General features: G+C 39.5%; 1 protein-coding gene across 2 annotated transcripts in view; it reads right to left on the bottom strand.

Moving 5' to 3' along the window:
• The window catches only part of TMF1 (TATA element modulatory factor 1), a 40,652-nt gene that overhangs the window by 6,755 nt on the left and 17,537 nt on the right, over positions 1-16,360 (bottom strand). For both annotated transcript variants that reach the window (XM_075938560.2, XM_075938559.2), the window contains exons 5-15: positions 15,789-15,894; positions 14,488-14,630; positions 11,791-11,957; positions 11,446-11,602; positions 10,731-10,823; positions 7,039-7,195; positions 5,491-5,683; positions 3,871-3,940; positions 3,693-3,785; positions 2,488-2,607; positions 1,160-1,306 (exon numbers count right to left, since the gene is read on the bottom strand). In XM_075938560.2, coding sequence (XP_075794675.2) covers positions 1,160-1,306; positions 2,488-2,607; positions 3,693-3,785; positions 3,871-3,940; positions 5,491-5,683; positions 7,039-7,195; positions 10,731-10,823; positions 11,446-11,602; positions 11,791-11,957; positions 14,488-14,630; positions 15,789-15,894 — 1,446 coding nt within the window. The remainder of the gene's footprint in view (positions 1-1,159; positions 1,307-2,487; positions 2,608-3,692; positions 3,786-3,870; positions 3,941-5,490; positions 5,684-7,038; positions 7,196-10,730; positions 10,824-11,445; positions 11,603-11,790; positions 11,958-14,487; positions 14,631-15,788; positions 15,895-16,360) is intronic.

Here is a 16,360-nt window from a genome sequence, read left to right as displayed (position 1 = left end):
GAGCGCTTTCATATATAAACTGAAGCTCAACATTAATTTACTAAACTGAGTGCATACACCTTAAACATCGAAAACACATTATCCAAGTTTAGGACATATTTAGAATGACAACACAACTACATGTTTAAGTGATGTTTCTATTTTTAAACTTGCACATCACAAGTTCACCTTACTATTCCTTATGCTTAACCAGAGAAAATCCCCAAGACTTACAACATTCCCTGATGAGTACAAACTAGTAGGTAATACAGAGATAGATGGGGAGAGATTTTGATTACTGCTTTTAAAGCATCTTCAATTAAGTGCCCTATGAAACAGCATTCGACACAAATACCCCACACCTTTTTTTCTTTCTTTCTCCCAGGAACCCTGATCAACATTAAGATAGCCAGAGAGAGTTTACTTTATCCTCATTAGGGATGTAACAGTATAGTCGATTAACTGATTAGCAAAAGCTTATAGATTAATGTTAAAGCCTACACGAATTAAACCACTCCTCCCCATCCCCGCCCCACTTCCAGTAATTTTTTTTTTTAGCAGACTGGACAGAAGCCTGGTTCAAGTCCTGGTTTGCACTGAGTCTGGGAGTTCAGACTCCCGCCCTTGACAGGGGCTGCTGCCACCCCATGCTGCTGCCTCTGTACAGGAGGTAGTCGGTCCCACAAGGGTAGCTGGTTTTTAAACTGACTCCCCTCACAACCAGCTCCCACCTGGCACCCCACGCTACTGCCTCTGAGGAAGACACAGGAGTGCAGGGTAAAAGGGGGCTCCTCGGGAATGGGGCTGGAGCACACTGGCCGCCCCACCCCTTGGGACTATAGAGTAGTCGACTAACAGATAAGAATTCATGAGGTTAATTGATTAGTCAATTAACCGACATTTAACATCCCTAACCCTCATCATCCAAAAACTAGACAATGAATGCTTATTTCTCTTGTTATGGCCCATCATATCTTTAACAAAACTTCCTGGGGGATGGGTAGGAAGGAATGTCCCTACAGTGTGAAAAATAAAACCATTGTCTGCACATCCAGACTCTATACAAAAGTAAGTAAAATAATATTTGTAAAAGAAAACCAGTATGAAGAGGGTAGGGGGAAGAAGGGGAGAAATCACATTAATCTTTCTACTTATAAATTTAAAGTGACTTTCACAGTACCTGTAGGTGAGAAATCTCTCCTTCCTTCAGTTTTAACTGTGATTGCAGGTTTTCAATTACACTTGAACCTGCTCCCATCCTTACAGCTTCATAAAGATTGGTCCCACTTGTAGACATTGAACCAAATGAATGATCATGAGGATCATCCTACAAATAAAAAGTTAACCAACCATCAGATTGGACACAGATTATTTTGCATCTGAAGACTTTAACACTAAAGGCAAGAGCCTACTGATTCAACACAGACAGTAAAGGAAGACCATCATCATTCGAGTCAAAAGATTCAATGCTTCAAATATATTCATTCAAAACAAAAGCTCATTTTGAATGTTAAACAAAATTTAAGGTAACTCTTTATTTGCTTGCTCCCATGTTACCTTTGCTGCAGACATCTAGCTAGCACGGATCTCTGTATTTTCGTAGATAAAATAATTAGAAATAACAGTCTTTGCACAGGTTTCATCAAGACTGTGGCAATCTCTCATGAGTGAGTAGTGCATCATACTAGAATCACTGGATTAAAAATGGTCAGTCAACTCATCCCTAGATATGATGTCTGCTTATTTGATAAAGCATCCAGAAAGAACTACATGAATAGCACTTGAAAAACTTTATATCTTGCACGTTACTGTACTGTATTTTATTTAATGTGCTCTCAGGCACCCTCCTTCAGATGCTATGCAAATCAAGACAGTTGATAGGTATGTTTAAGAAAGCCTAATTAGGGCTGTCAAGTAATTAAAAAATTTAATCGCGTGCGCCTCCCATTTGAAACGCCACTGAGGTGTTTCAACAGGGCAGCGCTGCATGAAGCCTGGGATAAGCTGGAATTCCCCGGGCTCCATACAGTGCCGCCCCTTGGAAGCACCACGGCGGCGTTTCCAAGGGGCAGTGCATTAGGAGCCTAGAATCAGCTGGGGACTCCAGCTGATCCCTGGCTCTGTGTTGCAAAGCCCCTCTGAAGTGCCACTCTGGTGCTTCAAAGGGGCTTTGCAACAGCCGAGCTGGGGAACTCCAGGTGATCCCGGCTCCGCTTGCACTGTCTCTTTGAAGCGCTGGAGCAGCACTTCAAAGGGGCAGCGCAGCATTAATGCCTGCGATTAACATGTTTAAAAAATTAACACATTAACTCTGTCCTGCGTTAATCACAGGCGTTAATGCAGGTCAACTGACATCCCTAATCAGAATAGTGAAATCTTTTCTCAAAGCAGTTATTTACGAGATAAAATTAATATGCTAAGAAAAGATACCAACATGATTCACTGTAAACACACATAAGGTAGCAAAATGGGTTATCAAAAAGTATCAGCTGATAAATGGTACATCACCTGAGAAAGGAAGGATGCCTGAAGCCCTGCCATATCAACTCCACTTATAGAACTTGAGCGTGACAGAGTTGGAGTACTCGAAACAGTGTCCATTGTTGATAAGGTAAATGACTTGCGCTCCTTTGAAAAGTCCAACAGAAAGTGAATTAAAGGAGTAAACCCTGGGGTTTCTTTTATCAATCCCAAATGCACAGCACAAAACCACTTTTCTGTATATTAACTGAAGTTCAAAGAAGTCCATTTAACACCATCACTGGTACATCTAGCCCAAACTTAACTCCTTAGATTTTCCTGACTATGCACAAACAGACGTTACTACCAACTGCAAAGGGTTCTTTCACTAGACACACTGTATAATGCTGACCTAAGACCACAAAAGCACATGAGCCCTAGAGACAATTAAGCATTTTGCTGAGTTCATGTGCCTCACAGGAATGACACTATCAACAAAAGATAGGTTCTTCCCAGGATGAAAGACAGTCAAGAGATTTTTAAGTGTTACAATGCTCAAATTCAGGATCCGAGGCTAAACTTTGTTACTGATGAGTTTTCTAAATAGGCTGACATCCTCTGCAGTCAGCAACTGAAGACATGCTGACTTCAGAAGGATGAAGTAAATAGCTTTGAACAGGACATTGGTTTCAGAACTGCAGCAACTAAGAGCTAACTAACAGCTGTGTTAGTACATCAACTGCTGACAGGTAGGGACTGAAAGCTGTTGTCAACTGATGGGCATTTGGTAAACTATGCTAAACAAACTGGAGTTCAGGCCTTACAGTAACCACATCACACAGACACATAATTGGAATTAACTGGCATCTTGCTGTTAGTCTCAGCAGAAGCAACAGGTTGTCAGTAGGTTCAAACACTGAATTCCATGCCCCTCAAGGTAAGGACAAGGCACACTGGTGCAGCACTGTGAATCAGTCTATGCTGCCACTATCCACATTTCATCTATTCTGTGGCTAAGGAGAGGAATTATTCAGAATTGTCAATACAGCACCTTTCACACAAGCATTGAGTTCACAGGAAAAAAGATGTGGGGGAGTTCTAGATACTTAGTTTCATGGCATTACCATATGCCATATCCTCATTTAATCCTTGTTTGTTTATATGACATTTTCACACTCTAGACTTGCTGTTACCATGTGACTCAATAAGATTTTTAAAAATACATGAATTAACATTAAAGCAAATTTCAATACCTTCTCCTTTGCTGTTTCTTGTACAAAAATTGCTTTCTTTTTTTCTTGTTCAACCTTCATTTTCTCCATTTCTAATTGAGTAGTTAACAGCATCTAAAAATGAGGAAATATGGATTGTTAATCCCCTGCAAACTCAGAATTTTATGATGAAGTAATGCAATACTGAATTAAGCAATACCTTTTCTTTCTTTGCTTCATCAAGAGTTTTCACATACTCCTCTTTCAGGTTTTCTAATTCAACCTCATATCTATATTGAAAAAAAGAGAAAGGCCATATAATTTTATTAAAGACAATTTTGTCTTTATGTTTCTATTTCAGGTTCCCACACAGAAAAATAATGTAGTGAAACTGATAACATAAGGCACAGAGTTTGTTTTCTCTACAAATATATAAATAAGTTAAATATAACTGCATCAGTAACAGAACTGAGCTGTCTTACCAAATGGAAAGCTAAAATTACTCTGTTAGAAAAATACCCTCACAACTGACTTGCAGGCAGCATGAGGCTACTTAAATATTGGCTAATCTTGGAACCCCTGTTAATCACTTTTCATATATCCATGCAATAACCTTAGGCCTCATTTGTTGTATGCATACTGCTTTAATAGTCAAAATACTTACTCTATCATTGCATAAACCAATAACACATTAACCTTGAAGCAACTTCAGTAACATAACTATTTCTTGTACAAAAATATTGTAAGCATACACAGAAGTGTGCATAACTCCTCAAATTATCACAATAAAATCCAGAAACTAGGAGACAAAACTATCCCAAGTATCAAAATTTCTTAGGATTGATAGACTGCCTGAGAAGAAACTGCAGTTGACTAGACAGGATGAAGTCTACCAAAATATCGAAGTATTTTGGTTCTCTTAATGCATTACCAGCATCTTGACATACTGGAATCCCAATTCAGGAAAGCACACTTTCCTCAGGAATAGCCCCACAGGTTACCAGGGAAACCCGCTATTTGAAACACAGTTTGTCAGACTAGTTAAGAGGAAGATTGTCACAAGTAATTCACAGTTAATATTTCTACAACTCACTACAAGCTTGCTTCTACAAGTTTCTGTGCTGAGACTGAGGTGGGAAGCATGGATTGGATGTTGGTGGAAATTCATCAGGGCAGAAGTTTAGAAGGCGGTGGTACAGAACCACTAAAAAGTATTAGTCTTTAAAGGACGTTTGCTTGTATTACTATTAAAAATAAAAATGTGTTTAAGAAAATAGTTGCTGCCACAGATCAGCTTCTTAGAACTTGATAACTATTCCATTTCTTTTGGGAGAAGATGTTGGATGCTTTCTAATGTCCCAATCCTGCAAGCTTCTCTGTGCAGACAGATCCGTGTATTTACATGGAAACACACTGACTGCATGTGTACAGAGTAGCTTGCAAGAGTAGAGCGAATGAGAACATTATCTAATATTTGCATAAAAAGAAAATGAAGTAGGTGTCAGTGACTGGTCATGGGTGGAGTGAGAGATGTAAAGTTCAAAGTATAAGTGCCATTTGAAACCCAAATGGTACAAAGTCAGCCCAGAAGAGCTTAAGTAACCTGAAAGTAGCAGTTACCAGAAAAATTAAAGGATTTCGGTATTTGTCTTTCTTCATGACACTTGTCCAGCAACACCATTAGTATTTTAAATAGCAATTATCAAATTAATGCAAAAGGACAAGCTTTCCTAGTCAAACTCAAAAACCTGAAGTAGTCTGTTATAGAAGATGATATGTTCCTTAATTTCCATATGAATCTAACATAACACACATGAGCCAAGAACTTAACCCAATTCACCTATTGTTTTCATTTTCCAGTTTCTTGAGTCTGGATCTTTCTGCTTCTAGTTGAGCTTGAAGGCGACTGTTTTCCTGTCTCAAGAGGCTATTCTGTGATTCAGTGGAAGACACCTGAATTTTATTGGAAAGAAGTTCCTCTGTAGCAGCGCGTTCTCTCTCAGCTGCTGCCGCCAGGAGGGCTTGAGATTCACCTAATCCCCAAGACCGAAAAATACACAATCCATTATTTAAAAAACACAAAAACAAATACCCCTCCTGCCAAAAACCTAGTAACTGACTTTCACCCCAAAATAGACAGACATCCATAATTTAAGCCAATTATTGGTCTAACTGAAATGTTTGGCATATTTGCTAAAAGATGGCAATTCAGATATTTTTCAAACAATTGTAAAGGTTTATTCTTGTACTAATTCCATCTTTAAGAGAAATCCAGCCTTTTCTACAGCAAATGTGGCAAGCAATTACATCATGGCATTAACCAGCAAAAGTACGTAATAGCAGGGCAAAGACTTCATTATGGACTCAAAGATACAGCACTGTTTGAGAACTAGTTGGCAGCAGTATGCCTGCCCTCAAACTAGGGATGTCAACGAGTAGTCAACTAGATGATTAACTGAGAAGCTTAATCTTATCAGTTAATCTAGTCCACCACTCCGTTCCCCCCTCCCTGGCTGCCTCTATCAGACGCAGCAGTGGGGGAGGGCGAGGCTGCTTCGCAGCAGCAGCCCCTGACCATGGGGAGGTCAGAGCTCCATGCAGAGCAGTGTCTGTCCATGGTGAGCTTGGGCACACCGTGGACAGAGGCTGCTTTGTGGCAGCTTCTTCCACCCTCACTTTCCCCCAGCAGCCTCTGTCCGCAGGGAGCTTGGACCCCCCCCACAGACAGGGGCTGCTGCCTCTGTATCAGAGGGCAACAGTGTGGGGTGCCAGGCGAGAGCCAGTCTGCGAAGGGAGCTGGTTTTTCAACTGGCTCTCCTCATGGACCAGCTTTCATCTGGCACCCCCATGCTGCTGCCTCTGTGGTGGCAGGGGGCTCCCTGGAAGTGGAACTGGCATGCACTGTCTGCCGGCCCTGCCCCTGCAGACTATATAATAGTTCACTACAACCCTCAACCCAGCTGAAATACTCAATAGTCGCACAAACTATATCAGCTGAGCCCAGACCATGGACTCCAAATACCAGTCTAACAATTCAAGGTATTGGGCTGTTTCCATTCCCCCTTCATCCCTTGTCATGCCCACTTCCTTTATAAAATTCTATATGCATATATAGTGCTTTACACTTATGAAAATCACTTGCATCACACAATCAAGTATTTTAAAAATGCAGTAAATTATACCTCACAGCATCCTTGCAACACACTTGGCATCCTATATTACAGATACACATCTGTAGAGCCCTGCGTGGATTTGTATCCGTATCTACATTTGTATCTGCAAAAATGAGCTTTAGACATAAGTCTATGCCTTTCTCATTACATTACTGCCATCTAGTGTTTCCCCCACATTTACACAGTTCACTGAAGCTTTTACAAGGAAGATTTACCAAGCCTGTCAGAAAGATTCTTCTCTAACTTTTCCCAGGAGGAGGTTTGTGCTCCCAGTGTTGCTTGCAGATTTTCAATCTGGCGAAGAAGTGGCCTGGTGGCAGATGTAACACTTTGACTCAGTTCTTGGTTCCGATTTTCTGCTTCTTGGAGTCTCTGAATTATGAATTAGTAAAATGCTTTTACATCTTAACACTTACCACAAAATTCAGCTAAAAACATAACTATAATCTTTAAACGTTCTACATAACTACTATTTAAACTGCACTTTTTAAAAGTAAAATTAGAGGAGAATAATGTATCCTCAAGAGCTGGAGTGACGTTTAAACAAGTCATCTGGAAACAGGTCTGGTGTTTAAGTTCAAACAGTAGAAGATTTAATTTCCAAAGACCCTTTTCCTGATGGTAGTGTTGTGTTAGCATACAACTGAAGTATCTAGTATTAGAAGATAAGCCTCACCTAGCAGGCCCTAGTTCTTAGCTGACAGCACATTTTGGTTTCAATTTTTAAAATGCCATTACTTGAGAAGAAAGAAGAGCACCCCAATCGGGGATTTCTCTCCTCCAATTTCATCTCTACCCAAAGTTCAAGTTCTGAGTTTTGCCCCACTACTAACCATTTCACACTCCAAAAGGATCTGCTATCAAGCCCACCTTTCCCTCCTGCTGCTAATAGTGTCATTTGGCACTACTCTTTCTACAGGTCCCAGGAAGAGGCCACTAATCTCTTACTCCAAAAAGAATGAAGTAGTCCATTCTTCCAAAGAAGGTAGGAAGGGATTTAGATGTTCATTTGTTGGAAGTGTTACAGCATAATCTAAATGGTTAAATTTTGTTTCACACTAAAAACATCTGTCATGCTTAAGAAGCTGAAATAATGATCTTCAAATAAGGGCTGCATATCAAACAACAGCCAACGGTTTTTCCTAACATTTGTTCCTAATGTTAGTCTGCACTAGAAATGGCCTAAACTATGATGTGGCCCATTAAGTTTAAAGTCATTTTAGCATTTTAAGTCCTCCTCCCCAGACAGTCAACTTAGCCTAATCTTATGTGTGTAATAGGGATGTAAAAAATGTATAAAAATAGTAACTGTGTAACTGATAAAACCTGTATCGGTTACATGGTTAACTGTGCCCCCATGGGGTTGCCGGCTGCTCATGGCCCCACAGGATTTAACCATTATCAAGAACCGATAAGCATCAGCTTCTCTGTTCACTGGTTAACTTCTTACATTCCTAGTGTGAAGGGTAATTGTAGCTATACTGGTCTCCCCCAGGATGTTAAAGGAATAAAGGGGAGGAGATAATATCTTTTGCTGGATCATATTCTGTTGGTGAGAAAGAAGCTTTCCTGCTGCAGAGCGCTCTTCTATGCTTGTGTGGCTGTTCAGGAGAAATTTAAGTGCCACCGAGCTGATTAGCACATGCCATGATGCACACACAAAAAAATCATTATGCACATAATGGAAAAGATTAAAGGGAACATTGCTCAGCATAACAACAAAATGTAAGCTGGAACAGTTTGGTTAGTACACCTATTCCTGTTCATCCAGAAATATAATTTATGCCATCATGTGCCAACAGTGTCCTTCTGCTATATATATATTGGACAGACTTCTCAGACACTTCGCCAAAGAAGTGATGCCCACAAATCAGACATCTTCACAAGGAAAAACCAGTTTCTTTTCATTTCAACCTATCTTGATATAGTCTTAAGGACCTTACTACAAGTATCTTACTTCAGAGACTTTAACACCAGATTACAGAAGGAAACTTCAGAACTTTCATTCATGCTTAAATTTGACACTTTACGAATGGGCCTTAAAGATGCTAATTACCTTACCCATTACAAAGATAACTTCCCCACTTATCACCCTTGAATAGCCATTCTTTGACTCAAATAACTATTCCCTCCCTCTCCCTCACCTCACCTTCTGTACTAAATCTGATTTGTCAGCTTAATAATGTGTTCACTTTTTTCATTGTATTCCTTTGATATATATGATCGTGCCAATTCTCTTCCAGAATATGATCTGAGAAAGTGGGTCTGGGCCCTCGAAAGCTCATCACCTATTAAACCATCTTGTTAGTCTTTAAAGTGCTACATAGTTTTTCCTTTTGTGTTAGTATACAGAATTAGCACATATTCTAAGGGACCATTCAAGGTAAAGTGCCTCGCTAACACCACTGCAGTCATAGTACAAAAAGAGAGGTAAGTGGGTTATAGATTGTTGTAATCTACTATATATTTGAGAGTTTGTCTGTCCATTTGTTCAAGAGTGCCTCCTAAATGGTAAGAGCTAGAGTCACCAAATGTGGTATATTCATACAGGAACTTTGCTGGCTGTTCCCCTTTGTCAGACAGCAAGGGGAAAGTGCACAGTTTGCTGCATTCCTCACCCTGGCTGGGGAGTGCAGGAGGAAACAAACCTGGACCTGACCCAGTTGGGTGACATGCAACCCTCCCTCACCTGTGTCCACTGGAACTACAGAGGCCAGGGAAAGGTGCTTCTCACTTGGCTCCATGCTGCTGTGGTGAGAGAGGGCTGAGTTTGTCTTCTATCCCTGGGCCAGCCTGCATACTGATCCCCTCATCCCCAGCCCCACCCCAGAGTAATGATTTAAATGAAGCATGTATATTTTCATTTAATTTTAAAAAATAAAAAATAAATCAAGTTAAGGAGCTGAGGAATGCCAGGTAAATGTTCCAGTAAGCCATACATTCGATGTCTCAGTTAAAATGTAGTGTCTAGCAGAGTAATGGATTTAAGCTCCCAGGCTCATCTTCTGAAAGTGTTCTACATGTTTCCTTTGAGGATGAGGACTGAGAGCATTCATATGGAGTGAATGCTTGGGAAAAGCGGTCACCCACAGGTGATAAGGTTCCTGTATTACTCTCCTTTGTGAATTTGAGTGTAGTGATTGTCTAGTTTCACCCACAGTTATAACTGGGGCATTTAGTACACTGCTGAATGACGTATACCACATATGATAGGCATGTGTAAGATCCAAGGATCTTGAAATGTGTGTTGTGGAAGATGTTGATCATTTTAGTAGCAGAGATATGCCTGCAGGTTTTCCATTTGTTAGTCTGGCAAGGCCTGGTACCACTTTGATGTGTGTCCTGGTTTGCAGGACACTTGTTTCTGATAAGCTTGGAGAGGCTGGGTGGTTGTTTGAAGGCCAAAAGTGGGGGTTCAGAAGAGACACTGGATTTATAGTTTGTTACAATAATCTGCAATCTCTTTATCCATCCAATGGTCTCTTACAATATATACCAACCGTATATGCTAAACAATTTGTTCCACCTTGGATTTTGTTGTGACACTGAAAGAACCTTTTCCAAAACTGAAAATGAGGAGCGCATGGCTTGAAAGTTTGTTTCTCACCAAACAAATAGTGCTAGTGCTAGGCATACACCAATTAAGCTATTGCTTAGGGCCCTGAACAGCTCAACAGAACCCTCTATTTGCTGTATTTAGTAGGGTTTTTTTTTTGGGGGGGGGGGGGAGGGAAGCATTCCTGCTTAGGGCCCTCCCATGGGTTAGCACCACCACTGCCAACAGAAGTTGATCCAATAAAACATATTACCTAACCCACAATGTGTCTCAGAATAATCCTTGTCATTTTTATTTTGAATCACATGAATACAGAGTAGCTGGAAATACCAATGAAAAATGTTACTGCACCTGTTGTAGTTCTCGGATTTCTTGGCGCAAATAGTCCTCTTTTCTTGCTGCTTGCTGCTCAGCACGTTGAAGTGCTAGTCTCAAATCTGCCACCTGTATCAGCAGGAAGTAGACAATTACTATATTTCACTAATTCCTAATAAAGAATTTTAATTTCTACTTGTCACTGCTACAGCCACTTGAATATTGCACTGGTGACTCCAATTTGAGTTATACTGCTGAACTATGAACAGCCATCGAGACAAAGTGCAGAACAGTTTCACAAGTTTACCCAACCACTGACTAGTAATATAAATGTACAGTTCAAGGCAGTAACATTTAGCCACACAGTAAGAGAATGGCACAAACACTAACTATGGCTTACTACCAAAATTATAATAAGTTTAGACAAGATAAACACATTTAAAATAAAGGTAACAACTTTGGACAAGTGGTTTCACACAGTGACTTTTCTCCTCCTATATTCTGCCCCATTATTAATTGAATTTATGACTTATCTGGTGTTCACACCATTTTTTATTTAATAGGTTACAAAACAGTAGTGCTTATTTGTTAAGTATTTTTAAGCTGTTTTTGACAAAAGCTGTATTTAGAAGAATTTTAATAACCAGGTCACAACACGCCTGGTTCTCTTCAGTGGAGCACATTATCCACTAGCCCAAAGTATACTCTCAAGTTAGAAAAGAAATATTTCAGCACCACATTTAAAGCTCACCTGAATTGCTAAAGCCTCTTGCTGCTGGCGGGCTTCATCTTGGGCCTTCTCCAGAGCTAATCCAAGTTCCTCCTTAGCTTTCAATTCATGACTTAATGCTGCTTCTTGTGCTTCACTATCCTTTGTAGCATTAGCTTTGTGAAGATCAGTAAGGTCCCTACAAGCCAAGCATTAAAGACACTGGATTTCTATACTATAAAATTCAAATTAAACAGAAATGACCGTTACAGTTTATGCCATGTCAAGATGGCTTACCAAGTAATTTTTTTACCACAAACTAAACACACTAACACAGAAGTTTCTAAATGTGAACTTCTTGATTTTCGCATGCAAGTATCCACTTACTTGTATGCACTGTCAAGTGCTGCTTGAACACTTCGGTTCCGTTCTTCAAGCTCTTCTGTGTCGACCTGAAGTCTGCTGAGATCCTTCTCTTGTCGCTCTACCACACTGTTCAGTTGTTTAATGTTCTCGCGATGCTGCTTTTCAACTTCCTCCTTGCCATCAAGCACCTATTACAGTGAAAAACACTAATAATCTACCAAAATAAGTGAAAAAAATCCTTCCAAATTTAAAATGCCAGCTCCAATGAGACTACAACATTTTGCACTAGAATGGCTAAAACATACCTGAGCCAATACAGATACAAGCTTCTATAGTTACATTTATTTCTATCCATGGGCATATGCAACTGGTGGCAATCAAGTTTAGGGCCAACAGAAAGCCTTGCTGAGCACTATCGTAAGTTTTAGTGAGTGAAATATCAAGAGCCCAGTTCAACTCAGGGAGGACTCCGTGATAAGGCCTTTAACAACACCCAAGAGCATAGCCCTCAAACCCCAAATAAATCCATCTTACCACCATGTAAGTTTTACACCAGAGGAAATTCATCAAGATGCCCCCCCCCCTTCCCTTATCAATGAAAGAGACATGCACAGTGGTTGCTCCTCTCCCTCCCACCCCCAGGTGGTAATTATTTACACTGAGTTTGATTATGAAAGTATTTTTATTAAGTAGGATTTAAATGACTGCAAGTGAAAACTGATGAGTCAAAGTAAGTTAGGGTACGTCTACACAGCAATATTATTTTGAAATAACTAATGTTATTTCGAAATAACTTAATCTGCATCTACACAGCAGGCAGTTATTTTGAAATAATGTCAAAATACTGTGAAGCTGAAGGATTTCTTATTCCGACTCCTGTAGCCTTCACTGTATGAGTAAGGGAAGTCAGAGAATAGAAATGCTGTGTTGACTCTCCCAATTTCGAAATAAGTAATGTAGTTCAATTTGCATAGCTTATTTCAAGTTAAGACCTTCTATGTAGATGTACCCTTACTGAGCCGAAATAAAACAAAACATTCTAATTCTAATACACCAAAAGTTCGTTACATGCAACTTTGTTACCCTAAACCAAGAGTGGGCAAAAAATGGCCTGCGGACAGTCCTGCCACTACCCAGGTGCTGGAGGTGCTTCACATAAACTGGCCAATGGCAGCAGAGAGATTCTGCTGGGGCGGGGTGAGGGAACAATATCAAAACCCAGACAAAGACCTGATTGCTTTCTATTCCTTAAATGGACTTCCCCTAGGGCAGGAACTCTTTGTTCAGTCTCTCCACCCCCATGGAAAAGTACCAGACTGAAGATGGAGCCCAGAACCATGTGTCATGATCATATGTCTTTCTAGGACCAAACACAATTTTGGCTCTCAGGAAAAATAAAACCATTCCAAGGTTGTTGGTCTGAGTATTGAGCCATTAAGTTCCTAAAGTATCACTAATAGCCCTCATTAGCACATTCAAAATTAAAAACAGATTCACATTAACCATACAAGAATGACAGCTACACAAAAAATAGGATATACAGATTCAGCAGACTGTAATTTTAAAACGATGTTACATGATCTGTTTTGCATAAAGCATCTTTTGAGTTATGCATATTCATAAGCCAATTTATTAGAGGATTGGTGAGAGAACTAAGGTGCAACTGATGTGGGGTGATCAACTGATTCTTTGGGACTGGAAATAACCTGAACATTCTTGTAATTTTTAGTGCAAAGGACCATCTAATCACAAAGACAAGCTTGACTAAATGACAAGTTAGATCAGAGCACCCAAGGGAATGTCTGTGACTCCATGATTAGGCTATTACATTGCCTGAATTTACACTTCATATTTGGTTGATGAAAGCTGAGAATAGAGCTCTCAACTAGTATGGGGTTTGTGCCCTGCTTACTGGAATCTCCCATAAGGTTGGTACTCATGCTACTGAGCCACTGCAGGAATGCTTGACAGCATCATCAACAAAGAACTAATAATAATAATATCAAATTTCTCCAGTTGCACTAATATCTCTCCATTGAAGCTCTGAGAATGAATAATGTCTTTAACACAGATGACAGGACTGCAATAAATATAGGTCTGGAAAGCTAAACTGGGACTTCCACATCTGATCACCAAGGTTAAACTAACTACTTCTTATGGCAGCCAAAAGGATATTACGCCCCTGAAAGCATGAAGTGACATTTATGTCTTAATCTTTCACCATAAATCACAATAAAATTAATTAAGTATGATCCTTGTAAGCAGGTATTAGAGATGGACGTTGTTCATTCAGGATAACATCTGCAGCCACTGAGGTATTTCAACATCTCAACTAATACAATAAAAGTCTAGTTATTTTAAGAGAGAATTTTCTAGAAAGACACCCCTAATGAATAGTTCAAAAAAAATCTAACTATAGCTACATGAAGCTACTTCCAAAGGGAAGACTGAGAAAGTCAAACAATGAGCAACTATAGAATTGGAAAAAAAAAAAGAAAAAGATCAAGAACAGTTAATGCGCTGAGTGAAAGCATCCAGAAACCATATGCCCCAAGATACTCATAATTAGAAGAGGGACTGCAATGTTCAAACCACAATGAAGTACAGGAGAACAAAAGCTACTATGGAGCCTCTCAAGAAGACCACCTTGCATAGCAAGAGTTAAAGGAATCAATCAGAATAAAGTGATGTACAGAATGTAATGCAAATATCTCTAACCTGTTTTAAATGCTGCAACTCCTCTTCTAACTCCTTAATCTTTTTGCTCTGTTTTGCATTAGTACTTTCATTTTCCTTCTCTTTCATTCTTAACTTCTTAATGATGTTGGAATTGTGCAGCTGCTGTTTTGAAAGTTTTTCTCCTTTAAAAGAAAAATGTATATGAAAATGAGCATTGGCATGACTTCCCATCATTCCTGGGAGTGCACAATTTGTTTTCTCTAAAGACTAACAGTATCACCAAGAAATATGATTTTACATCGACTCCATACTACCTACATGCTTACACTGTGCTATGTGAAAAATAATTAATGCAACTGATTCATAGACTTCATTAGTTTTTCTTTTCTATGACATTGGAATCATAGAACACTAGAACTGGAAGGGACCTCGAGAGGTCAACGAGTCCAGTTCCCTGCCCTCACAGCAGGACCAAGTATATAGTATTCCAATATTAAATTAACAATGAATCAGTGCTAAAGCTGCTCATTTTCTTCTCTCCCGATCACTTCAACCTGTAGTATTTTTACACTGCTATTGCACAAAATTATGCTGACAAAGTATGATGATATATAGCCACCACAGTAATTAAATCACTTGTGCATGGTCACACTAAACTTCCTGTGTCATCGGTGAACATCCTCACCAGTAGTGCTTGCACGGATTTAAATGTCAGGATGGAATGGCTTTTGAAAGGCAGAAATAGTCAATGTAAGCAATAGTGTCCACACTGTCAATGTATTGATCTAACTACTTCTACACTGACTCTACTCCTTTAAGATGGGGGGAGAGAAAGCAGGGGAATAGAGTTATTAAGTTAGGGTACTGGGTGAATTACATCAGCCTGAGCAACACTTTAGTGCAGACTCAGATCACCATTAAGTTGCCTTACGTCAACCTAAACAGACATTTTTCCTGAACATTGTTTCAGGATAGAGAATTTGACACCACCTTTTACAAATCTAATTTTCCTAATATAGACGAATGCACCTCATGCTATTGATCTAGTTTTGCTTATGACAGCACAAACCATGATATCTAGATGTTGAAGCCTAGTTGAATCCCCTGTCAATCGGAAAGTCGAGACAGGATGGAAATTCTTAAATTCTTCCATCAAATCTGGGGGTCATTTATGTTTAAAAAAGTATGGGTAAGAGTGAGAGTCATTGCTTAAACATTTCCCACATGTAGAAGATATATGAAATAAGATTTTTTTCATGTAAGGTTGAAAATAAGACAAAATGCATTAAAAGACACTTTTAAAAGATCTTTACTGTAACATCCAGGTTTACCAACTTTACCTTCTTGCATTAATCCTTTAATCTGTTCATCCTTCTCCCTCAATAGTTCAGCTGTTTCATTAGAATTTAGTCTAGTTGCCAATTCTTCTTTAACATTCTTTACCTCCTAAAAAAAATGAAATCCTCTTAGTACGATTTATAAATAATGTTAGCTTTTTAAAAAATACACATGATAAAGTTACATGAGCTTTTTATCCACGGGAGAATTAGAAATGGCCACACAGTTTCTAAGATTTCTAAACAAATACTTTCATTTGAAAACTCCTTGAAAACTACCAATGGAGGTGGATGGCTTCTCCAGCTGGCCAGGATACCGCCATGCTGCAGGGATGCTCCAGCCAGCCAGGGTTCCACGGCATCATGGGCAGGGAGCTATGCCCCCCACCCAGCCCTTCAGTTAACCAGTTACCAGGTAAGCAAGTCGATAAGGCTAATGCTTACCAGATAACTGGTTAACCTTTTACATCCCTAGTCTCTACCTCATCCTGTTTTAAGCCTTTGTGATGTCAGGAAAACAAAAACAAAAAAACCCCCAACCAACCAAAACAAAACAAAACCACACCCAAACAAAC

This window comes from Pelodiscus sinensis, chromosome 11 (genome assembly GCF_052426305.1).
Source record: "Pelodiscus sinensis isolate ZL-2025 chromosome 11, ASM5242630v1, whole genome shotgun sequence".
Classification (NCBI taxonomy): domain Eukaryota; kingdom Metazoa; phylum Chordata; order Testudines; family Trionychidae; genus Pelodiscus; species Pelodiscus sinensis.
Note: the sequence above shows the minus strand (reverse complement) of the source record. Positions and strands in the feature narration are given on the sequence as shown.